Below are 25,633 nucleotides of genomic sequence, written 5' to 3' on the forward strand. Positions count from 1 at the left end.
GCCACAGGAGACTTGTACATCTCTTGACAGTCACCCATCCACCTGACTGTATCCACCATGACCTCCTTAATCTGTGATTAATTTCCTAACAACTGAATTGAATGTAGTACTTAGTGATTATCTCCCGAAGCTTTGAGTATCATCTTGACTTCATTCAAAATTTGAACAGCTTCATATAGAAATGGTTCTTCCTTTGAGGGTGATTGAGGTCTAAACCATGTTCATTACGAGAAATAATGAGCATGCAGGTTGTGTGAAGTGAGAATAAAATTCAGCTATTTATAAGCTTCCTTTTCCTGATAGTTTCAAAATTCAAAAGTGAAGAAAAATCATTGGTCCATTTTTAAGTAATGGCTTGGGCTTTCATATTATTCTGTCTCTCGGTCTGGGATGGCACAGTAGCTCAGCACTACTTCCTTTCGGCACCAGGGACCTTTGTTTGATTCCACCCTCTGACAACTGTCGGTATGAAGTTTGCACATTCTCCCCATGTCTGTGTGGGTTTCTACTGGGTGCTCCGGTTTCCTCCCATGGTCCAAAGATGTGCAAATTAGATGGATTGGCAATGCTAAATTGCCCCATAGTGTTGAGAGATGTGCAGGCCAGGTGGGTTAGCCATGGGGCAATATAGGGTTACAGGCAGAGGGTAGGCGTGTGGGTCTGGGTGGCTTGCTCTTAGGAGGGTCGGTGTGGACTCAATGGGTTGAATGGCCTGTTTCCACACTGTGTAGGGCTTCTACGATTGTGTTATCGAGCCTCTGCAGAATGTAATTTTTAGATCTTTGTATACTACATACTCTCGTGTAGCTCAGAAATGTAAGCATGTATGTTTTACAGTATCTTTGTCAAATACTGATCTTTGACAGTATTTGGTGGGACCCAGTTTACAATTTGAATATAGAGCTAAATTAGGGTAGAACATAGCAAAAGATCTAAAACAATATACTCTTTTTTTAAATGTTATACATTCATTTGATTCCAATATATCTCAATGGCAAGCTGAAATAGGCAATCAGTCTAGTCAAAACTCTTTGGTTTATGGACAGGTACTGAAAATTCACATTTCCAACTATTTCAAATGAAACTCCCAAGGAGAAAATTTTTGAAATATAATAATTGACAGTAACTGTCAAGTCACCGTGGACAGCATTAAAAGTATTAAACGCTAGGCTGGGCCATATTTCAGCATGAGATGCAGTCGAGTTTAAACTTAGACTCCCAGAATGAACATGACATCTACACTGTAATATTACAACACAATGGATATAAATCTATGATCACTATTCTTCTACTTGTGTAACTATGCTTAGTCTGTGGAGTCAATCTTATCTATTTTATCTATCATTTAATACTGCAGAACTCTTCAAGACGTCAGCGCGGAGAAGAGGATCACGATTCAGCAGTATGTGTATTACTTAAATGGAGCATTTCCTTACCACTGAATTTTTCTAGTTACAATTTGAGCAAGTATATTCTGTATACGGTTAATATTGCATATAATTTCTTCCCCTCACACCACACTGCAGCAAATGTCTTCACTGGGCACTCCAGTGTTGACTTGCACTTGTTTTTATAACACCGGTCCACATTGTGCTCAATGCATTCTTTTCCTTTAAACAAGTCCAGTCCAGACATTATGGAAGACTATTCAGCAATGTTGATGATGCTCCCATGCAGCCTTAATCTGATCTATACTGAGGCACGAGGTAGCCATCAGGCCATCTAACCCAATTATGGCACGCTCGATTCTGTCTCCAGCTGAGTTGGATCAACAATTTTCCGTAACCTCCCTGGCTTATGTTGCACTATCATGCATTCACTTCGACCAGTCAGAGAAGCAGGCTACATAAATTGTAACATTTATATTAAAAGTAAAACTTAATTTTGATATTCAGTTGCTGAATGAATTAATACTCATGTTGAAGGACAGACTTATTCTTTGTAAATTATCTATGATACCAATGAACAGATAAAGGAGATGTTCTCAAATACAGCATTTGGCATAAATAGAATCATGGAAAGAATACATTAGTACTTTATTTTTCTGGTATTGATTTATCATGACATTGAGCTTTGTAATTGTCATTGTTTCAGGAGAAAGACAACAGTGAAGATGAAGATGAAGATAAATATGCTGATGACATTGATATGCCTGGACAGAACTTTGACTCCAAGAGAAGAATTACAGTTCGAAATCTTCGTATTCGTGAGGACATTGCAAAAGTATGGGAATAGTACTTGCATTTCGGTTTAATCACAATGTTTTCTGACCTTTCTGCTGTTCAATAATATTTGCTGTTGGTGGCAGTATTTTAGTAGAAAGCCTGCACCATGTTTATGGTTTCAGATGCAGACTTATTTTCAGAGCTTGAAGATGAGGTTGATGTCTGTGTCAGCTGCTAATTTACTTACATATTTTGAACCCTTCTAAGTATGGTTTTTGTTTTGGGTTTTTTTCCCCCCACATTTGATTGTTGGCCAATAGAGTGCACTTGTAACATTACCCTGACTCCAGCAAATGGTGTTTTTTCAGCTTGTCTTGGGAGGTGCTTGCAAGCTGCCTAGGATAACCTAAATCCAGTAATATTCAGTGGTAGTTAAAGAAAAAGTCTCTCTGGTTGGCATGGACAGGTTGGACAGAAGGGTCTGTTTCCATGCTGTACATCTCTATGACTCTGTTTTGCTAAAATGTCTTCACAAGCCATTGTTTCAAATGCAGATTATCGCTTTGAGAATTGTGTTCGCATTCTGCACCAGAACAATTAGCCATATTATAATTTTATTTTGTTCTGCAAGTAATGTTGTTCAAGGTTGAATTCTTTTATTCTTTGTTTCTTATTGTAAAAAAAACTTTACATATTACATAACAAACTGTTTGTTTGTATTTTGAAAACTGGCAGACTGTTCTGACTCACTATAGGATGTGATTCTACAGATGCTGACTGTCTGCTGATAACCACCATAAAGTGGACTTATGCAGGAATAGTTTGAAACTATTTGACTAAAAGGTCTTCCACACTCAGTTGTAACAAAAAAATTGGAGTAGGTTACAGTAGTTTTTATTCTTTACTCACTTGATTTATCCTCTCCAGACTTAAGAGAATATGTCTAATATGATTCCACTGCTACCACAGGCGAAATCAATTATTTCAGCATAATTTGAGGCCGATTGGAGTTCTGACTTATTTTGCTTTTTTGGTTGGTATCATGCAGCAAACTGCCAAGAATCTGGCAGTTTACAAAGATTGTGATCAGTGGATAGATATTTGTTATTTTCTTGAGAGTTGCGACATTGTGTCAGCAACTTCTTAAATTTTCTATAAAAAGAAAGAGGTCTTTAAAATGTCAATACTAAATCACTGTTACTATTTAAAATATCCATTTCCGCCTCAGAGAGAAGTAATCAGCTCAACAAAATAAAACATAACAGGGAGCCCCTAGATTAACTCTGAATTTGATTTTGATTGTTCACTTCAATTGTACTGAAATTTTAAATGCCAAATAAATTAAAGCAGTATCTTGTTTGTATGCTTTTTTAACACTTTTTTTTTCCTCGTTTTCAAAGTACTTGAGGAACTTGGATCCAAATTCAGCATATTATGATCCGAAAACGAGAGCAATGAGGGAGAATCCCTATTCCAACACTGGCAGAAACCCAGATGAGTATGTGATTCTAAATGTGTAGTCTGTTCAATAATGGTTACAGCACAAATATTGAATTACAATAGTCTAACAAAGATTTTATCAACTAAATGATATCCTGATTGTGAATTTTCACTTAAATGAGGCAAGTGCAATATGTTACATTTAGTTAATTAACTTTCTGGATCTTAATGAATATTTAGTGTAAGGCAAAATGGTATTAGAAATTATTCAATGCCAATAAGTAGAGGAATCTTAATTATTTAAAAGGAAATTTTGCAATTCAGCTTTGATAAATGCTGTAGTTTAAAGTTCATGTGAACAGTATTTGTTTTTCTGTTTTCTATCTATTTCTATCTTTGTAAAGAAATTTAATGAATTCTTTGTCAGAAAGGACAGTCTGATCTTATTTCTTCAGAGTATTTGAGAAGCACTTATTACCAGTATTCATACAGTCCATAGATTTAGCCCATTTCATAGGGCAGTTAAGAGTCAAACATTTGGTGGTCTGCAGCAATCTTTGAATGGTAAAGGCAAGAATGGCAGATTTCTTTACAACAAGATGGGTTTTCACCACAAGTAGGTATTTCATGGTCACTTTAACTGACTTTTTTTTATTCCATATTGCTTTAGTTTGTTGCATTTATTTTGTTTAATTGTTATAGTGGATTTAAATTAGTTCTTCTGGATAACTGATCTAAATCTCTAGGTTGCTAGTGTAGGAATATGTTGCTATGCTACTCACTCTCTAACAAATGATTTCATTGCAGCCACTGCATTAGATCCAAACCATACTAAAGTTTCTTTTTAGATTCATCTTTAATGTATGTGTGAATTTTTTTATTGTAATAGGCTTTCCTTTATTGACAACACTCCTGGAATTTGTGGCTTAGAATTAGATGGTAATAGAGCCTTTGCTACATCCGTTTCATAATCCCTCAGCATGTAGCACAACCAAATTTTGGGCATATAGCGTACAGATACCTAACAAAAGGCACTATGTTAGATGATTCAAACTATATACTGCTTTGTGCATGAACATCAAATGGTTTATTTTCTGGGCATCATTTGTAATGTGTTTAACTTACAAATATTTTTCTAAGATACCCGACAAAAGGGGGGAATCAGACAAAGTGTGCCACAGGTGGAGACCTTGAAGAGTGACTCAAAGCTTGGCCAAAAAAACTTTCAAGGAAAATCTTCAGTGAGTAGAGAGAAGCCTTGTACAGCTTGAGAAGGCTTCAGTCAGCGAAGAATGAGGTTGTGAAGAGATTTGAATGTATGTTCTGAATTTTTAACGAAGAAAAGCCAGATTACATAAGTGATGTCAATTAGTTTTCACATCCAAGTTGGGCTAAGCTGATGTTTTTAGAAGGTAGGGGAGTACTGGAATTGTTGAGTTTGGAAGTGACAAATGTATGGGTGTCTCCTGTATCGGAGATAGATAGAGGCAAAGGTGTAGATAAGTGATTCTAAAGGTGGATGTGTTCAGTTTTGATAAGAGCTGGCAGAAGCAGAGCAGTGTGTACCTACAGTATGCACGTTAAACTAAGAACAGTGTTTTTACATGTCAAAGAGCATAATTGAATGAAGTTGATGTGACAAGGATGGATACGTACAGAGGCATATTTACTTGCCAATTGAAACTTGAGGGTGCATAGAGATGTTAAATGTTATTGCTCAGCATCTATAAACTGAAAAGATGTTGATAGATTTGTGATTAAATTTTACATTTGTTGTTTCTGTCTTATCATTTGCAGCTTACCTGCTCAAACATATTCACCAAATAGAGCAAATCCTGAACAACTGGACAATCTAGTGATAAATGTAGATGTCTTTAAGTTAATTGGGTAGCTATTACTTAATGTATCTTCTTTAAAATTGTGACCACACTTCAAAATATTTAAATGGCTCTGAGGGGTATTGAGATGTTCTGATAATGCAAAATGTGCCGTATGAGTAGAAGGTATTTTGCCCCCCCCCAGAGGTGCCACATCACTAGAATCTTATCCTTAAGTATTCTGTTGTACCTTTTTTATTCTAGAGTTGGCTACGCAGGAGACAACTTTGTACGATACACGGGTGACACAGTTAAAATGGCCCAGACTCAATGTACGTTCTCTAACATTTAAATTTGAGATTTCAAGGCCTTATCTCTTTCTATGTTTGCAACTATGATACAGTTTCATGATTTTTTTTTTTCAATAGTGTTTGCTTGGGAGGCTTATGAGAAAGGTTCAGAGGTTCATCTCCAAGCTGATCCTACAAAACTTGAAGTCCTTCACCAATCATTCAAGGTTAAGAAAGAAGAGTTTGAGAAACAACAGAAAGGGAGCATATTAGAAAAGGTACAACACCACTAATTTTCAGATTGTATAGCCTCATGAAAGTTTCATCTTTTAAAGTTTACAAATTAGACTTAGCACTTTTTCAGTTAAATTTAATAGAAGGTAATATGCATCTGGATAACTTTGAGTCCATTCTTCTGAAAAGTCATCAGGTTCCTAATCGACATGGAATTTTAGATTGCGTCTCCCTCCCTGCTTAATCAGAACATGACAGCACCAGCAGAAAATATCCCAGCCTGTATTCGTACCTGTAAGGGTAATAATGTCAAACAAACCTAAACTACTCATCTAACCTGATGCTGTGTGACTGGCAGAGTTGCATTAAAAGAAAAAATGAAGTGATAAATACATTATATACCTCCTGAGACTTTGTTGTTTATTGCTTTTTTTTTGGGAAGTACCATTTCTGTGCTAAATTGAAATCTCAGCTCATGACAGTGCAAGTTGACTGAGGCAAATGTTTCCCACAAACTGTTCCTGCAGTTAGGGTAAACTGCAAGAGCAACTCTGAGTTCATTGATTTAAAAATGCTGCCTTGAAGCTCACTGGTGTTATTTTCTTGTCTATTAAATTCACCTTAATAACTTTAATCAATCTTCTCTCATCCAGCAGTGGCAGGGTGAAAAGTATTTTTCACTGGTTAACTAATCACTTTAAAAAAAAAGTTTGTCACATGGTTTTGGGATATTTAGTATCATGATTTTAATCAAACAAAATTAATAACAGCTTAAACAGCATTCAGTGGCCCTTCTAAGAGTCTGACTTCAACAGCTCAGATATTACTTGGGGCCATTAATTACAAGAACAAAGTCACTGTGACTCATGGACTTTGACTTTGAGTGCTCTTGCCAGAAATGACAAAATCACCATTAATTCTGGAGAGAACATTGCACTGGATATATTTTATTGTAATAGCTAATGTAAATCTATTGTTTTCAAGGTCCTATTTCATAACTTCAGAAAGGCAAAAGCAATAACTTTTTGATGTAATTTGCTTGAAGGATTTATTGAGTCTGCTCCACCATTCAATCATGGCCAATACGTTTCTCAATCCCATTCCCTCTAACCTTTGATCACCTTGATACTCAAGAGCCTCTCTATCTCAGTCTTAAACATACTGAATGACCAGGCTTCCACAACCATCTGTGGCAATGAATTCCATTGAATCACTCCTCTCTGGCTGAAGAAGTTTCTCCTAATCTCCATTCTAAAAGACCTTTCCTTGACTCCTTGTGTACTTGTCTCCTACCAATGGCAACATCTTCCCAAGACCTACTATGTCCAGACCATTCAGTATTCTGTATGTTTCAATTAGATCACTCCTTGTCCTTCTAAACTCCATTGAGTATAAACCCAGAGTCCTCAAATGTTCCTCATATGTTAAGGTTTTCATTCCTGGGATCATTCTCGTGAACCTCCTCTGTAAACACTCCAGGGCCAGTACATCTTTGAGGTATGGGCCCAAAATAGCGCACAAAACTCTAAATGCAGTCTGACACGAGGAAGGAGCTGGCCAGAGTTGATTGGAAGAGGAACCTAGAAGGGAAGATGGTAGAGCAGCTTCTGGGGTAATTCAGGAGGCACAGCAGAAATTCATCCCAAGGAAGATGAAACATGCTAAGGGGAGGATTGAGGCAACAGTGGCTGACAATGCAGGTCTGGACAACGGACAAAGTATACAATGTGGTGAAGATGATTGGGAAGCCTTCAAAACCCAGCAGAGACTAATTAAAAAAGAAATAAGTGGGAAAAGGTGAAATATGAAAGTAAGCTTGCTAATAACATAAAAGGCTGCAAGAGTTCATTTTAGCTATCTAAAGGATAAAAGATGCAAGAATGGACATCAAACTGCTAGAAAATTAGACTGGAGTTGTTGTAATGGGGAACAAAGAAATTGCGGAGGAATTGAGTAGGTACTTTGCATCAGTTTTCAAAATGGAACCACCAGCAATATACCAGAAATTCAAGAGAGTTGTTGTGCAGAGGTGAGTATAGTGGCTACCACCTAAGAAGAAGGTGCTGGGGAAGCTGGAAGGTCTGAAAGTGGATAAATCGCTCGGACCAGATGGACTATACCCCAGAGTTGTGAAGGAGATATGAGGAGATTGTAGGGCCATTTTTTTCTGAAATGGGGAAAATATTCAAGTTAGAATTTGCTGAATCTTGGTGAACCTGTACTTGTTTGACCTGTATTGAAATTAATATGCATGAGAATAATCATATGATCAGATTAATTGTTAAAAGCTACTTTGGACCATTGTTCAGCTTTCCTAATCTGATTATGCAATATTTGCTGATATTTAATAAAATCACCATTTTTTGTGCAGTATGGAGGTCAGGAGCATCTAAATGTTCCACCACGTGAACTGCTGCTAGCTCAAACAGAGGATTATGTGGAATATTCAAGACATGGTGCTGTCTTAAAAGGCCAAGAGAAAGCAGTTGTGCGTTCAAAGTACGAAGAGGATGTCCTGATTGGTAACCACACAGTAAGTGAATGAGTTTTGGTTAAAAGAACTCCACGTACTTTGATCTTTTGATCTTAGAAATTTCTGATTAATGTTAACAGTTCTTTTAAAGATTAATGTGATGGAATTTGTATTTCATTATCAATCAGTGCTGCTGCTTCTGTCCCCATATCTCATCTTGGTATCTCAATGCCTCATAAAACTGCACCTTGCTCCCCATTTAGACCTGTCCTTGCCTGGTACTGCTTTATTTCCCACTTAACTGGAAGTTCTTCATCAGGATTCTGATCTTGGCAAACCCATGCAATATCGAAGATTAGTTATACTGAGGAGAAAAGAAACTTGCATTCATGTTGAATTTTGACCTCATGATGTTATAGAGGTCTATAGCACAGAAAAAGGCCCATCATCCCATCAAGTCTGCGCCAGTCAAAAACAACCACCTAACGTTTCTAATTCCACTTTCTAGCACTTGGCCCATAGCCTTGTATGCCTTCACATTGCAAATGTACATTTAAATTCTAATTAAACATTGAGGGTTTCTGCCTCTAATACTCTTTATAGGCAGTGAGTTCAAGATTCCCATCACCCTCTGAGTGAAAAATGTTTTCCTCACATCCCCTGTAAACATCCTGCACCTTAATGTTAATTCTATACCCCTGGTCATTGATCCCTCCATCTGTATGGATTTCAGTAAGACGTTCGACAAGGTTTCTTCCTATCTACGGTGTCTGTGGCACTCATTTAATTTAAATATCTCAACCATGGATTCCCCCCACCCCGTATTCTTCTGTTCCAAGGAAAACAAACTTTGTCTTCAGCCCAGATCAATCTCCTTAGCATTCTGTCTAGTGCAATCATATCTTCCTATAAGGTCAATTTCAGAACTGCACACACATAATTTGTTGTGGCCTCACAATTCCTTTTTATACAGGTCTGGTATTATCTCCCTTCTCTTGAACTCTCTCAGCCTTGACTAATAAAGACATGTATCTCATATGTCTTTCTAAATGCACTATCTACCTGTCCTCGTTCAAGAGAGCAGCTTACTACCATCTCTTGAAGATAATGAGGTATTAGCTCAAATGCAAGCCAGCTATTGATGCCTGCACCTTCTATGAAAAAGAACAAAAGGTGTCCACATTAAATTTATAAATTATATACTGTTGTTTGAGATGAAGGTTAATGTTGATGGGCATGTGAAGTAGATCACCTGTTTAAGTGCGGTTTATTGGACAATTCATAGTGAGGGATAGAAATATCAACAAGAACTTGATATAGGATAAGCAGTCCATTGAAGAACCTTTTCATGGTTCAATGGGGAAGGGTTCAGAAATAGAGTGGACACAACATTTCTTGGAAAAAGTCCATTTTATTCTCCTGATGTCTTCATCTCTATCACATCTGTTCTGATGATGCATCCTTCCGTATTAATACTTCTGATATGTAATTCCTTTTTCTCAACAAAAGATTTATCTTCACAGTAGTTAATAGGATTTTTCTGTTTTTGCCCTATTTCCCTCCTCTCTACTTACTGCTTCTTCCTTCAGAAACACAAGTGGATTTCCTTTGTGCTCAACTTCGATGTAATCAACCTGAGTACTCAACAGATCATCCTCTGGCATTTTGACCACCTCAAGAGGGACACCACAAACAAATAGGGACTCCGGTCTGAAAAGCAACCCTTCATCACCACCCTCTGTCTTCTACATGCAAGTCAGTTCTGTACCCAAATGGTTCCTTCTCCCTATAATCCATGTAATCTAACCTTGCTAATCAGTCTACCATGGTGAACCTTGTCGAACGTCTTACTGAAATCCATATAGATCACGTCCACCACATTGTCCTCATCAATCCTCTTTGTTACTTCTTCAAAAAAACCTTAGTGAGGGATGATTTCCTATGCACAAAGCTGTGTTGACTACCCCTAATCAGTTCTTGCCTAACCAAATAAACATAGATCTTGCCCCTCAGCATTCCCTCCAACAACTTGCCCACCACCAACATCAGGCTCACCAGTCTATAGTTCCCTGGCTTTTCCTTACTATCTTTCTTAAATAATGGCACCATGTTAGCTAACTTCCAGTCTGCTGGCACCTCACCTATGACTATCGATGGTCAAAATATCTCAGCAAAGGGCCCAGCAATCACTTCGCTAGGTTTCCAGAACCTTGGTATGCAGATTCATATTTCCTTCAAAATGGAGTTGTAGGTAGATAGGAGAGTGAAGAAGGGCCAAGTGCTGGCAAAAGGGATGAGATTAATTTAGAATATCTGCTTAGCATGGATGAGTTGGACCGAAGGGTCTGTTTCCATACTGTTTGTATCTATGACTCTATAAATACATGTGTCTCTGTTCCCTTTCTGAAGGGATTATTACCTTCACTGACAGTCCACACCTGAAATCAACCCCAATATCATCCCTCCTTCCTTTGGCACTTTCAATGGAATTGCAAAATGCAAACTTTTTATCACATCCTTTTCATTCCATCCAAGTTTCTAGACTCCTCTTCATTGTTAACATTCTAATTAGGGTACTGTATTCTCTGTTTACAATGTAATCTGCTATGCACTGAGGCAGCTGGATACAGATTATGTAACTGCTTTATAGAATACCTCTATTTAGTTTACAAGGGTGACGCTGAGCCTGTGATTTTAATTCTCTATCTTGTTCTTACTCTGACTCTTCCATCCTTAGCCTTGTACACTTTTCTAAAGAAGTTCAACACAAGCTCAAAGAGCTGCATTTCATCTCTCAATTGGACACTTCACAGCCTTAGGATCTCAACATTGAGTTCATCAATCTCAGACTGAAACCTCTGCTGCATTTTAGTCTCAGCTTATTTTTCATAGCACAGTATAGGCCCTCAATGTTGTGCCAACCTTTTATCCAACTCTAAGATCAAACTATCCTATATACCCTTCATTTTACTATCATCCACATACCTATCCAAGAATCACTTGAATGTCCCTAAAATATCTGACTTTACTACCACTGCTGGCAGTGTATTTCCACTCTGTGTAAAGAACCTGCCTCTGACAACTCTCCTAAACTTTCCTCCAATCACCTGACATTATGCCCCCTTGTGGTAGACTTTCCCCACAGCAGAAATGGCTGAGTATTCACTCTATCTGTGCCCCTCATCATCTTATAGACCTCTATCAAGTTATCTCTCATTCTTCTTCGCTCAAATGAGAAAAGCCATAGCCCCCTCAACCTTTCTTCATAAGACATGCCCTCCAGTACAGGCAGCATCCTTGTAAATCTCCTTTGCACCCTCTCTAAAGCTTCCACATCCTTTATAATGAGGTGACCAGAATGGAACACAATATTCCAAGTGTGGTCTTACCAGGGCTCTCTCGAGCTGTAGACTCGCAGCTCTTAAACTCAGTCCCCCTGCTCATGAAAGCCAACACACGGTACGCCTTCTTAACATCCCTTTCAATATGGCAACTTTGAGGAATCTATGGGCATGGACCCCAAGATCCCTCTGTTCTTCCACACTGCTAAGAATCCTGTGTTTAACAGTGTATTCAAATTCGACCTTTCAAAATGAATTACTTCTCACTTTTCCAGGTTGAACTTCGTCTGCCACTTATCAGCCCAGTTCTGTATCCTGTCAATGTTCAATTGCAACTTACACAGCCCTCCACACTATCTACCACTCCACCAACTTTAGTGTTATCAGCAAACTTACTAACCCATTCTTCTACTTCCACTTCTTCATCCAAGTAATTTATAAAAATCACCAAGAGCAGAGGTCCTAGGACAGATCCCTGCGAAACACCACTGGTCACTGAGCTCAAGGCTAAATACATTCCATCCACTCCTACCCTCTGTCTTCTATAGGCCAGCCAATTCTGTATCCACACAGCCTAATTTATGTGTATCCCATGCTGCCTCACTTGCTGAATGAGCCTACAATGGGGAAGCTTATCAAATGCTTTATTATAATCCATGCACACCATATCCAGTGCTCTACTTTCATCAGTGTGTTTTGTCACATCCTCAAAGAATTCAGTAAGACATGTGAGGCATGACCTGCCCCTCTCAAAGCCATACTGTCTATCTCTAATCAAACTGTGGTTTTTCAAGTAATCACAAATCCTGTCTCTCTGAATCCTCTCCAATAATTTACCCACCACAGACATGAGGCTGACTGACTGGTCTATAATTCCCAGAATTCTATCCCCTCTCTTGAATAAGGGAATAACGTCATCTGGCACTACTCTAGTGGACAGTGAAGACACAAAGATCAGTGCCAAAGACGCAGCAATCTCTTCCCTCACTTCCTGTAGAAACCTTGGGTATATCCTATCTAGCCCAGGGGACTTACCCTTATGTTTTTCAAAATTTTCAGCGCATCATCCTCCTTGACATTAACCTATTCAAGTACATCAGCCTGTTTCATGCTGAGCTCACAAATGTCAAGGTCCCACTCCGTAGTGAATATTGAAGCAAAGTATTCATTAAGGACTTCCCTACCACCTCCGACTCCAAGCACAAGTTCTCTCCACTATCCCTGATGGGCCCTACCCTCACTCTGGCCACCTGTTGTTCCTCACATAAGTGTAGAATGTTTTAGGGTTTTCCTTAATCCTGCCTGCTAAAGCATTTTCACGTCCCCTTCAGGCTCTCGTAAGTCCATTGTTCAGTTCCTTCCTGGCTGAATTGCAACCCTCTGAAGCCCTGAATGATCCTTTCCTCCTCCACTTTAAGTAAGCTTCCTTCTTCCTCTTGACCAGATGTTCCACATCCCTTTATTACCTGAGGTTCCTTTACCCTACCAGCCCTTCCTTGCATCAGTGGGAAAACCCTATCCAGCACTATCAGCAAGTGCTTCCTGAACAACTTCCACATTTCTGTTATACACTCCTGAGAATATCTGTTCCCAATTTAGGTGCTCCATTCCTGCCTATTAGCATTGTAATTTCCCCCTCCCCCAATTAAATACTTTCCCATACTGTCTGCTCCACAACTACAGTAAAGGTCGGGGAGTTGTGATCACTATCACCGAAATGCTCTCCCACCGAGAGATCTGACACCTGGCCTGGTTCATTGCCGAGCAGCAAATTCAATATGGCCTCACTTCTAGTCAGCCTATCTACATATTGTATCAGGAATCCTTCCTGGACACATCTGACAAAAGCTGCTCCGAACTATTTGAACTAAGGTTTCAGTCAATATGAGGGAAGTTCAAGTCACCCATTACAACAAACCTGTTACTTCTGCATCTTTCCAAAATCTGCCTCCCAATTTATTCCTCTGTGTCTCTTGTTACTGGGAGGTCTGTCGAAAACTCTCAATAATGTGACTGCTCCTTCCCTGTTTCTTACTTCCACCCACACTGTACTATTCCTTATTAGCAATGCCACTCCCCCACCTCTTTTACCTCCCCTTCTATTCCTTTTGAAACATTTAAACCCTGGAACGTCCAACAACCATTCTTCCTGCTGTGGTATCCAAGTCTCCATAATGACCACAATCTCGTAGTTCCAAGTACAGAAGTTCCAACTTCTGGCTGCTCTCCCTCCCCCTTAAGAATCCTGTAGACTCGATCCAAGACGTCCCTGACCCTGGCAGCTGGGAGGCAACATACCATCCAGGAGTCTCGTTCGCCACCACAGAATCTTCTGTCCGTTCCTCTTCCCGGCAGCCCCTGGTCTGTGCTTTCACCACTCCTGCTGCTGCAATAAGACTGCTTATTCACAAGGCAAGTATTTACCAGGAAAGGTTTGCCTTCCTGGCAGTACTCTGTTCGGTGCTGTCACCACCCCTGCTGCTGCAGTGGAGATGCCTCTTTTCAGGTGGTAGTTGTTCATTGTTCTGCCCTCCACACTTCCACAAGACATTTCTTTTACATGTAACATTATCACTCTGTCTAGTCTTACACCACCAACCCTTTTTTCATTTAATCTCTTCTGTCTTAAAACCTACACAGACCTTCAATGTTGTTCGTTTTTACCATCGACCCCTCTCCTTCGACTTACTAAATTAGATGAAAAATCATCAACCTGAAATGTTAACTCGGTTTCTCCCTCTAATAGTGCAGCTGGACCTGCTTACTGTTTTCAGGTTTTTAATTTTAGATTTGCAGAATCAGCAGTGTTTTCCTTTTGTTTGTATGCATGGGACTATATTTGTTTGGTCCATTTCTTGTAGTATCAGAGAAGTGTTACTTCCACTTCAAATTAATCAATGTTTTTCCAAAATAATTTTTAGTATTACAGCAGTGACAAAATTGTCATGTTTGGCTGTTATGGGAAGGTAATAAATATCAGATTGTGCACCCAGTTGGTAGTCCAAAACTTATGTAAGAAGCTGCCTATTCGCTCAAGAAGTGTCTCAATTTTTGAACTTCTCTGTTAACTTTGTACATGTTACTTTCTTAAATAGCTTTGAATATATCCCTATAAATTTGTAATTCTAATGCAATGTAATGAGTTTTCAAATCTTTTGGTTGCAGATGCTTTATTTTGTAGACATTTGTTTTCATTTGATATTTCACTTGTGTTATTTTTCAGGCTGTTTGGGGCTCCTACTGGAAGGAAGGGAAATGGGGATATAAGTGTTGTCACTCATTTATCAAAACATCTTATTGTACAGGAGAAGCAGGAAAACAGATTGCTGTAAGTACTGAAATTCTTCAGACTTGTCAATGTTTCCTCACAAAATTATGTAATTTTTCAGCAGTTCGAATGCAATCTTGTGTACTTCTAATTTATTTTTAATTATTCAAGTCAATAAGCTATTTGGTTCATATTTAAGCTGGAATTGCATCTTCATACATGGATTCAAAATTTAATCTTTGATGAATATTTCATCATTCTCCTGACTTCAGCTTTGTAAATGGTAGAAGAGGTTTAATAGGTTTGGAAGTGAGCCACTCGTTGCAAGCTAACCATGATCCACTCCATTCCTGAAACCATAGAGTTAATGTGGACAGTCCAGATAAGCTTCTAGTATAGAAAATGCTAATAGTTATGCCATTTAAGTCAAGAAATTATTAAGCTTTCTCTTGTTTGAACTGATCACTATCAGCCACTTTAAGCTTAAACCTGAATGCTATCTAGATCCTGCTGTAGTCTGATATAGGACACTTCTTCATCCAAGGAATTCCGAATGGAGTTGAACATGATTTATTAAGTGACGACCTGCATTGACATTATGACAGAGAAAGATGACATAATAAAACCAATAGTTGAAGGAAACTGAAGTTGTAAGTTCATACCTTAGATACATAGAGAGTTTTAGGGTTCTACTGAAGTGCAGAAGCTAAAAATACGAATAGTAAAGATAAACTGAAACTTTAATGACAAAACATTAATTTTAGATTTAAATTAATGTTATTTTCTGATTCTGTTGAAAGGTCTACAAATAATCAATTAGCATGTATTAATGGCGGTGGTAGTGTTCTAGTGCTAATGTTATAATAATCCAGTAATAATCCAGACTTCATAACATGGTAGATGGGGAAATTTGAATTCAACACAAAACCTGCATTTAAAGCTTAATCTAATAGCAACCATGTCACCATTGTCAATTGTAAAAGCTCTTCTGGCTCACGAATACCCTTTAGGGTTAGAAATCTGCCAACTTTACCTAGTCAGATTGACATGTGACTCCAAACGTGCAGTTCGAGATGGTCATCTCGTTAATGATTTTTTAAAAATCACTCTTGGTTCTGTTGGACTGCTGTACTCACAACATTGTCTATTTATTGGTAGATTCAAAGCTAGATTTCAATCTTCATCAATATTTTGCTCTTTTCTTTCTCATATAGGTGGAGGATCAATCAGAGCTTCTAAATGAGATCCCCAGTTCTATCCAGGAAGTACATGAGAGCATACCAAAAACTTTAATGGAGGCAAGTACCACTTTCACATAAAAACTAAAAGAACCGCAGATGAAAATCAGAAACAAAAACAGAAATTACTGGAAAAGCATCTGTGGAGAGAAATCAGAATTAATGTTTAAGGTTGGGTGACCCTCAAAAACTCGGTCAAGATATAATTAAGCTTTCTTTTGATTGAACTGAAGAGAGTTCTGAGGAAGGGTCACTTGACCTGAAACACTAATCCTGATTTCTCACCATGGATGTGACCAAACCTGTTGAGCTTTTTGCAGCAGTTTCTGTTTTTATTACCATTTTTGCACAACACTTTATCCAAATATAGTAGAAAGCTTTAGAAACCTCAGTTTTGTTTTATTATACAACTACTTGAATATTCAAGTAACTGTTTGAATTTTTGAATTTCTACATAATTTCCCTTGTTTTTAATACTGGTTGATAATGTTTGAATACTCAGCAGCAGGTTCATGACTTCCAGTGGTATCTTTGCAGGGCTGTCTCAAAGAAATACTGCCTCCCAGCTGAATATTTGATTTTATTCATCTTCTGTTAGGTACAAATCAAGTTTTCCAAGCAGTGCAAATTGTTTTTGTTTTGCCACTTGCAGAGCTTTATGATGTTATAGCATAAAGTGAGGTACTGGTTAACTCACTTGACTAAGTGGCTAATGTGTGATTCAGAATAATGGCAACAATATGGGAGTAGGCTTCCATTGTGGTTGAGGTATATTTGGACCTCTGTTCACTCTGCATCCTATTCAGTGACCTTCAAATAATTAAATAAGTCACCTCGTGACAAAGATGATGTCTATGTGATATTTAATCTGGTACAAGGACACCCTCTGAATCAGACGTTTACTTGAATAGTATTATCCTAAATAGAGTTTGGCCCTTCGGCAGACCAAGTTAGATCATTATGTAGGACTCGCATAATTAATAAGCTTGCAGCATTCGCAGATACAATCTGACCACGACTATAGACGCTCTTAGATCTTGTTAACTAAAACCTATTTGGTGTTTGTGGCACTTGAAGAGGAAATAAAATAAACTTGAGCATCAGGGCACATTTCTATTTCTTGTGCAGTGAAACACAGCAAGTGTTGCAACAAGTCAGCGACCAACATATGAACTTTAAAAGGAATTGGCTTTTTGTTTTATTCGTTTGTGGAAATCGTATCGCTGGCTGGCTAGCATTTATTGCTCATCCCTAGTTGCCCATGAGAAGGTAGTGCCTTCTCATGGGCAACTAGGGATGCCTTCTTGAACCACTGCAGTCCATTTGTTGTAAGTCAGTGAAGGAATTCCAGGAAGGGAATGGTGATATATTTCCAACTCAGGATGGTTTGTGACTTGAAAGAGAACTTGCAGGTGGTGGTGTTCCCATGTATCTTGAACTCCTGGATAGATATGCTTGTGGGTTTAGAAGGTGCTGTCTCAGGATCTTTGGGAAATCTCTGCAGTGGATCTTGTGGATGAACTACAATGGTAGAGGGAGTGGGTGTTTATAGATGTGTTGCCAGTCCAGAGGGCTACTTTGTCCTGGATGGGGTCAAGTTTCTTGAGTGTTATTAGAGTTGCATCTTTGCAGGCGACAGAGAAATTTTCCATCATATTCCTGATTCATCCCTTGTGGATGATGGACAGGCTTTGGAGAGTCAAGTGATGAGTTACTCACCATAGTATTCCTAGCCTCTACTTTCTCTTGCAGTTGCTATACTTGTGAAACAAATTCAGTTGAGTTTCTTGTCAATGGTAACCCAAACGTTGTTGATAGTAGGGGATTTCAAGATGGTGACAGTATTGAATGCCAAGGAGCGGTCGTTACGTTGTCTGTTATTAGACATAATCATTGCCTGGCGTTTGTGTGGCATGAATGTTACTTGCCACTCATCAGTCCAGGCCTGGATATTGTCCAGATTTTGAACATGCAGATACTGCTTCAGTATCTGAGGAATCAGGAATGATGCTGAACGTTATGCAATTATCAGTGAATATCTCACTTCCAACCTTATGATGGAGGGTAGGTCATTGATGAGGCAGCTGAAAATGTTTGGGTTTAGGACACTAACTATGGAACTTATGAAGTGATGTACTGGAGTTGAGATAACTGACCTCCGACAAATACAGCCATTTCCTATGTACCAGATATGACTTCAACCAGCAGAGAATTTACCCCAATTCTCATTGATTCCAGTTACGCTAGGGCTCATTGATGCCACAGGTTGATCGAATGCAGCCTTAATGTCAAGGACTATCACTCTTGCCATGCCTCTGGAATTCACCTCTTTTGTCCATGTTTATACAAAGGCTGTCATGAGGTCAGGAGCTGAGTAGCCCATGCACAACCCAACCTGAGCATCACTGAGCAGCTCATTGCTGAGCAGGTGCTGCTGGACAGCACTGCTGATGACACCTTCCATCACTTTTCTGATGATTGAGAGGAGACTGATGGAATGATAATTGGCCAGGTTGGATTTGTCCAGTTTTTTGTGTACAGGACAGACCTTGGCAATTCTCCCCATTGTCTGGTGATGCCAGTATTGTAGCTGTACTGGAAGATTTTGACCAGAGGAGCAGTAAGTTCTGGGTCACATGTCTTCAGTACTATTGCCAGAATGTTGTCAGGGCCCATAACCTTTTCACTACCCAGTGTCTCCAACTGTTTCTTGATATCACGTGGAATTAATCAAATTGGCTGAAGACTATGATCCACTGAGATCCACTAGAGGAGGCCAAGATGGATCATTCATTGGGCACTTCTGGCTGAAAATTGCTGAGAATGCTTTAGCCTTATTTTTTGCATTGACGTATAGGGCTCTTGCATCATTGAGGATGGGAATATTTGTGATTTTGTTTAATTGTTCACCACCGTTCACGACAGGATGTAGCAGGACTGCAGAATTGGTTGAGAGATTATTTAGCTCTGTCTATTACTTGCTGCTTATGCTATTTGGCACTCAAGTAGTCTTGTTTGGTAGCTTCACTGGGTAGACATCTGCTACTCCTGGCATGCCCTCTTGCACTCTCCACAAAACCAGAGGGTCCCCAATTTACAAGCATCTGACTTACAAACAGTCATACTTATGAACATGATCCTATACATGGTTGTAATTTTAGAGACCTAACATACAAAGGTTTCCAGTACTTATGAGCAGCTGTTTTCCATTGTCCAGTACTGTGTTCTGATTTGCAAATAATTAACTTAGAGTCATAAAGTCATACAGCACAGAAACAGACCCTTCGGTCTAATTTGTCCATGCTGACTAGGTATCCTAAACTGAACGAGTCCCATTTGCCGCAATTGGCCCATATCCCTCTAAACCTTTCTTATTGATGTACCTGTCCAAATGCCTTTTAAATATTGTAATTGTACCAGCCTGTATCAGTTGCTGTGGCAGCATATTCCATGCACTCATCACCCCCTGTGTGAAAAGTTGTCCCTCAGGTTCCTTTTATATTTCTCCCCTCTCACCTTAAGTCTATGCTCTCTAATTTTGGACTCCCCTATTCTTGGAAAAATACCTTTGACTGTTCATCTTACCCAAGACCCTCATGATTTTATAAACCTTTTATAATGTCACCTCTCAGCCTTTGACATTCCAGGGGAAAAACAGTCCCAGACTATCCAGTCTCTCCTGATAACTCAAACCCTCCAGTCCCAGTAACATCCTTGTCATTTTTTTTCTGTACCCTTTCTAGTTTAACAGCATCCTCCCTATAGTAGGGCAACTAGAATTGTAATTTGGCAATTACAGATGATAAACTGCATATGCTTAATTTCAGACTCTTTCTTCTACTTTCTGTTCCCAAACAAATAAAACATGGCTGAGAGGCAAAGAGACCTTCAGCATGGAGACAGGCCCTCTGGCCCATGCCAACCAAAATGTCCATCCACACTAACCCCATTTCCCTGCACTTGACCCATATCCTTCCAACCCTTTCCTATCCATGTATTTGTCCAAATGCCTTTTAAATGTTGTTAATGTACCCACCTCAACCAGTTCCAATGGCAGCTTATTTCATATAGAGTGCATTCACCCTATCTGTGCCTCTCATGATCTTATACACTGCTATAAGATTCCCCCCTCGGTCTCCTATGCTGTAAAGAAAAAAGTCCAAACTTGTCCAACCTCTCCCTATAGCTCCGATCATTGAGTCCAGGCAACATCCTTGTAAATTTCTTCAGCACTCTTTCCAGTTTCATAACATCCTTCCTATAGCAAGGTGACCAAATCTGAACACAATACTCCCAAGTGCGGCCTCATCAACATCCTGTACAACTACAACATCACTTCCCAACTTCTATACTCAGTGCCCTGACTGAAGGCCAGTGTGCCAAAAGCTGCCGTCACTGCCTTGTCTTCCTGTGAGTCCACTTTCAAAGAACTATGCACCTGAATTCCAAGATCCCTCAGTTCCACTACATCGCTTAAGGCCCCACTATTCACCATGAAACTCCTACCTTGATTTGGCTTTCCAAAAGCAAGACGTAAGACATGTATATTAAATTCCATTTGCCATTTCTCAGCTGACTTCCCGAGTTGATCAAGTCCATGATACTGCCTATTTTAGTGTCATCTGCAAACTTTCTAATCATGCCTTGTACATTTTCATCCAAATTATTGATATAGATAATAAACAGTAGTGGGCCCAGCACCGATCCCTGAGGCACTCCAGTAGTCACAGGACTCAGTTTGACAAGCGGCCTTCCATTACCCTCTGCTTCCTATCATCAAGCCAATTGTGTATCCAATTTAGCAGCTTGCTGTGGAGTCCATGCGATCTAACCTTCCAGAGCAGCCTATCGGGTGGAACCATATCAAAGGCTTTATAGAAATCCATATAGATTACATTTACTGCCCTGTCTTCATCAACCTTCCTGGTCACTTCATCAAAGAACTCTAACAAATGTATGAGGCATGATCTCTCATGCACAAAGCCATGCTGACTGTTCCTAATCAAACCCTGTCTTTCCAAATGCATGGACATCTTATCTCTCAGAATATTCTCAAGTAACTTGCCTACCACAGATGTTAGCCACACTGATCTATGTAGTTCCCAGGTTTTTCATTGCAGCCCCTCTTGAATAAGGGCACAACATTCACTACCCTTCAGTCTTCTGGGACCTCACCTGTGGCTAACAATGATGTAAAAATATCAGTCAGGGCCCTCTTATTTTATTTTGTTTCATTTTAATTGACCAATCTCAATTTTCTATGCATTGAAAGAAGTGCAGATGCTGTAAATCAGAAACCAAAACAGAATTTTCCAGAAAAGCTCAGCTGATCTGGCAGCCTCTGTGAAGTGAAATCAAAGTTTGGGTCTAGTGACACTTCCTCAGATCTCAATTTTTTATAAACTAATTGTATTCTCCAACAATGCCATTTAATAGTGAATTGCCATAGGTCAATGAAGCTTAAACGTCCTTTCATGTGGTGAAATGCCTCCATTTTATTCCATGGCCTCCACTGTAAGTTTCCCCCCCCCCCCCCCTTCCAAAATGTGTAATATCTACCTATCAAAACTTAATGACTGGTAAATATTTACCATTATCTTTTGCCAGGAGTAAAGAATACATGCTTTTGAGCTCAAACCTTTTCCGGCGGTACCACAATGTAAAGCTCATCCTTGTGAATGGACTTCAGATTGGAACCCATTTGCAATCTGGCAACTGCTTGTATTAATTATTTATAACACCGGTTTGTTTGTTATAGATTCATAAAGAAAAACTTAAAGAAAGCAATAAGAAAAAAAAGAAACATAGAAAAAGTCATGATTCAGACAGTGAAGATGAAGAAGCAAAGAAGCAAGAAAAGCTGAAAAAGGTGAGTTATATCCCAGCTTTTCTTGTCTTTTCAGAGAATTTGCATAAATCTGATATGATCATTTCCTACAGGTAATTCATTATTAACATTTTTAAAATGATATTTCATTCTGTCTCACTGATGTGCAAGCACGTACAACTACATAAATGCAATAACTAAATTGAATCTTAAACTTTACAACATTATGCTCGGGAATGTTCATCATTTGGGTTCATCAGGGTTCTACTTTGTTTTGGATTAGCTTCAACAATAAAAATCCATGTAGAAGTGATCTACGTAAACATTTGTTCATTGTGCAGCCATTTGTATATCGATTATGTCTGTGCATGACAGCTTCTATTCCATATTTATAAAATAAATTTTATTATCTATCAGAAGCCCTAGCAATAGGGGTCTTTAACTGACTACAGTTCAAATAGGCTACCCTTGCATTTTGTAAAGAAAACATTAGTTGTTCCATATAGTTTTATTTAATTGTAGTTTATCTCAAATAATACATGTGGCATAAAAATATTTAGAACATAATTTTTAAATATTGAAGTTCCGATCTATTGCTATACTTCATTGCCCTGCAAGTAGAAACATATATTGAATAATACACTACATCAAATCACCACAGTTGTGCATGTACTGACATTGATGTTCTTTATCCCACCTGACACTTTTTGACCAATTTTCTTTCCTCATACTTCTGAAAGTTTCTGTGCTGGTTAACTCTATGACTCTATCTTGCTTTAATGTTTCTAACAAAAAGAAATGACTGCCATATCACATCCCTTTGATTAATGTCCATTTTTATTCAATTATGGCATTATAATGTACCTTTTTTGAAGGAAGATATGAGGTATGTTTCAAATGCAACTTGGCTGTTAGTTTACTTTCAGATGAAACTTGTAGCTGTCGCAAATACTGACTGTGGTTTACCAATGACATACATAGTGTAGCAGATTCTAATGCCTGTTGAAATTGCATGTAATTGATGATATACAATGGATTTCACATGAATCAGTAATTTTTTGAGTTACATTTCCTCTTGGCTAGTTTCACCTTCTGTAAGAGCAAATACTCTTCATTTTCAGCTTGCACTCTCCTGATAATTAATTCTTTACCTGAAATAGGAAGTAACCAGAGCACCCTTTGCAAAATAAAATCACAATGAATAGAACTAATAATATTAGTGTTTTTTTAAAAAAAATCAAATACTTTAAACAAACACACCAGCATTAGAAGCTATGTTAACCCATTTATATTTAGGAGATGATCCTGTAAGCCCTGTACCTAATCCCAAACGATATGCATGGCACATGGTTTTGTGGTCTGTCTGACTCTCATACTTTAGAAATCAGTTAAGCTTTCAGGATTGTTGCTGTGTAACTGCTACCACATATTTTATTTTAACATACTCAGGCCCTGGTTGCTGAAGAAGCTCGTTTGAAGCAAGTTGAACAAATTTTGCAAATTGATGAACGTAAGCGAGGTTACAACAGCATATATGAAGTGAAGGAACCTACAGAAGAAGAAATGGAGGCATACAGAATGAAACGTCAACGACCCGAAGATCCGATGGCTTCTTTCCTTGGAAAGTAATGTATACGACTCCTATCAAGGCTAAATCATTGAAACCTGTCCAGAAACCATGAACACCAATGCTACAGAAGTTTGACTTTTCTGGTCAAGTTAAAGAAAACAAAATTCCATTTTTACTTATAATGAACTCAGCATCTTATTTTGCAAATGCTGTATATTTTGCAGAGAGTCCCCCACCTGGAGAAACTGACACTTGGTACTGTTCACCCTTCAGGATTTGGTTTGGTTTGGCAAATAGTTTTAAGCTGTATAAAGGTTTGTCATTTTAATGTACTTGCAGAGTGTCAAGGGCTTGTGTTCTTCGAGTAAATTGAATAATTCAATTTATATTTCTAGTCGGTTCTACTGAAAGCTGGCATGGATCTGATGGGCCAAATGGCTGCCTCTTTTGTTATAATGATATAATGATTCATTAACATGACTCATACAAAGGCATATGCTAACACAAGGTTAAGAAGCCTGCAAATTCAATTCTTGCTTTGCCAGAAGTGCTCTAACCATAAAATTGCAGATATGACTCTTTCCAAATGTGTAATTTCCTTTGTATCACTTATTTATAGTACTTTATTTCTTTTCACATTTTCTATGTATAATTTTCAGCTCCATCTTGAATTTATACTTTAAAGTTTGTCCTTTTGTTGACAATAAAATCTGCATTGATTGCAAAAAAGCTAAGAAAAAGGATGATTTTTTTTAAGCCTGTTATTATGATGCTCCCCTCTCTTCCATCATGTTTCCCGTATGAACCCCATTTCCCAATTAGTTAACAACAGTGTAATTAATAAAATGACTTCCATCTTAAGAAATGTTTAACATGATTTAATTCTTCAAGCCTGACTTCCTACCCCTGTTGAATAGTTCTTCTGATTTTTACTTGTAAAAACACTGTTAACTGAAATTTCTTGAATTGCAAAAATAACATTAGAGTTTTTCCCATGGTTGAACCTGTGAGCTGAAGAACATATTTTGAGCATTCACCCTGACTGATTTTGCAAAGGCAGCTTAAGACACAGTTATTCACAAGCTGAGAGGCACTGCACTGTTTAACAAAAATAGACAATTGTTGACCAAAGTGGCAAGGATTGTGTCCATTTGGCCTTCAGCACAATTAATTGGAAGACTAAAGTTTATTTTTGGTGTGGGTTGAATGGGTGAACAGTTGCTGCTACACAGCCTCCTATCCCAACCACATACAGTTCAGTGAACATCCAATGTCCATTTTCCAACAGGAGGCACCACACAGAGATCAGGAACAGAGAACCTGGCCAACTATTTTATCGTTCTTTGCTTCCCATGTAATCTTGTATTCATTGTATTGTCCATAATGTTTCATTCTTTAGCTCTCTTTGAAGTCAGAAAAGAAATCCAGTTGAGACATTGGTGAAGTAAATCAAGAAAGACTATTTTCACCCGTTAACAGAGGCTAAGTTTAATATTTTCCCATAATGAAGGAAGCTGTTGGGCGAATGTCTAGTTTTCTGGTTAGCCATTAAGACATGGAGTTAGACAAATAAGAAAACAAATGAATGTAGTGTAATGATAAGAAAATTGGTTTGGACTAGAATTATTTCAAAGATTATGAATGCAATGAGCTTTTTATTCCTCTTCTGACATTTGTAAAATGCTGTTCTATGAAGGCAAATGCAGGTTTTCTCTCTGATGCAAGCTCTGTATTCCCATTGTATACAAAGATATTGTCAGATCTCCAGTATCTCACTTTAGTAGCATTATGAATCTGCAAAGTGTGTTTCCTTGTAGTAAGTACTGAGTGGTTATTTTAACCAAAGGTAAATCATTTTTAAGTTAATAAATAAGTAGTGGATTGCTACTTACCAAATAGTTGGCAGAGAATTGCGGGGAAATGTCTGTCTATTTCATTTGAATATATTAGAATCAATATTTAAGACAGAC

At 38.4% G+C, this 25,633-nt stretch overlaps 1 protein-coding gene across 3 annotated transcripts in view; it reads left to right on the forward strand.

Annotated features, from left to right (window-relative positions):
- slu7 (SLU7 homolog, splicing factor) overlaps window positions 1-24,406 on the forward strand; it is a 55,377-nt gene extending 30,971 nt beyond the window's left edge. For all 3 annotated transcript variants that reach the window (XM_043703869.2, XM_043703868.2, XM_087995449.1), the window contains 10 exons: window positions 1,358-1,402; window positions 2,095-2,223; window positions 3,566-3,663; window positions 5,687-5,754; window positions 5,851-5,990; window positions 8,318-8,479; window positions 14,984-15,088; window positions 16,243-16,326; window positions 22,025-22,135; window positions 23,543-24,406. In XM_043703869.2, coding sequence (XP_043559804.1) covers window positions 1,358-1,402; window positions 2,095-2,223; window positions 3,566-3,663; window positions 5,687-5,754; window positions 5,851-5,990; window positions 8,318-8,479; window positions 14,984-15,088; window positions 16,243-16,326; window positions 22,025-22,135; window positions 23,543-23,722 — 1,122 coding nt within the window. In that variant the 3' untranslated portion in view covers window positions 23,723-24,406. The remainder of the gene's footprint in view (window positions 1-1,357; window positions 1,403-2,094; window positions 2,224-3,565; window positions 3,664-5,686; window positions 5,755-5,850; window positions 5,991-8,317; window positions 8,480-14,983; window positions 15,089-16,242; window positions 16,327-22,024; window positions 22,136-23,542) is intronic.
- Window positions 24,407-25,633: the final 1,227 nt, after the last annotated feature.

The sequence above is a fragment of the Chiloscyllium plagiosum genome, unplaced genomic scaffold, assembly GCF_037043375.1.
Source record: "Chiloscyllium plagiosum isolate Xiang-an unplaced genomic scaffold, Cpla_swu_hap1 HiC_scaffold_16, whole genome shotgun sequence".
Lineage (NCBI taxonomy): Eukaryota > Metazoa > Chordata > Chondrichthyes > Orectolobiformes > Hemiscylliidae > Chiloscyllium > Chiloscyllium plagiosum.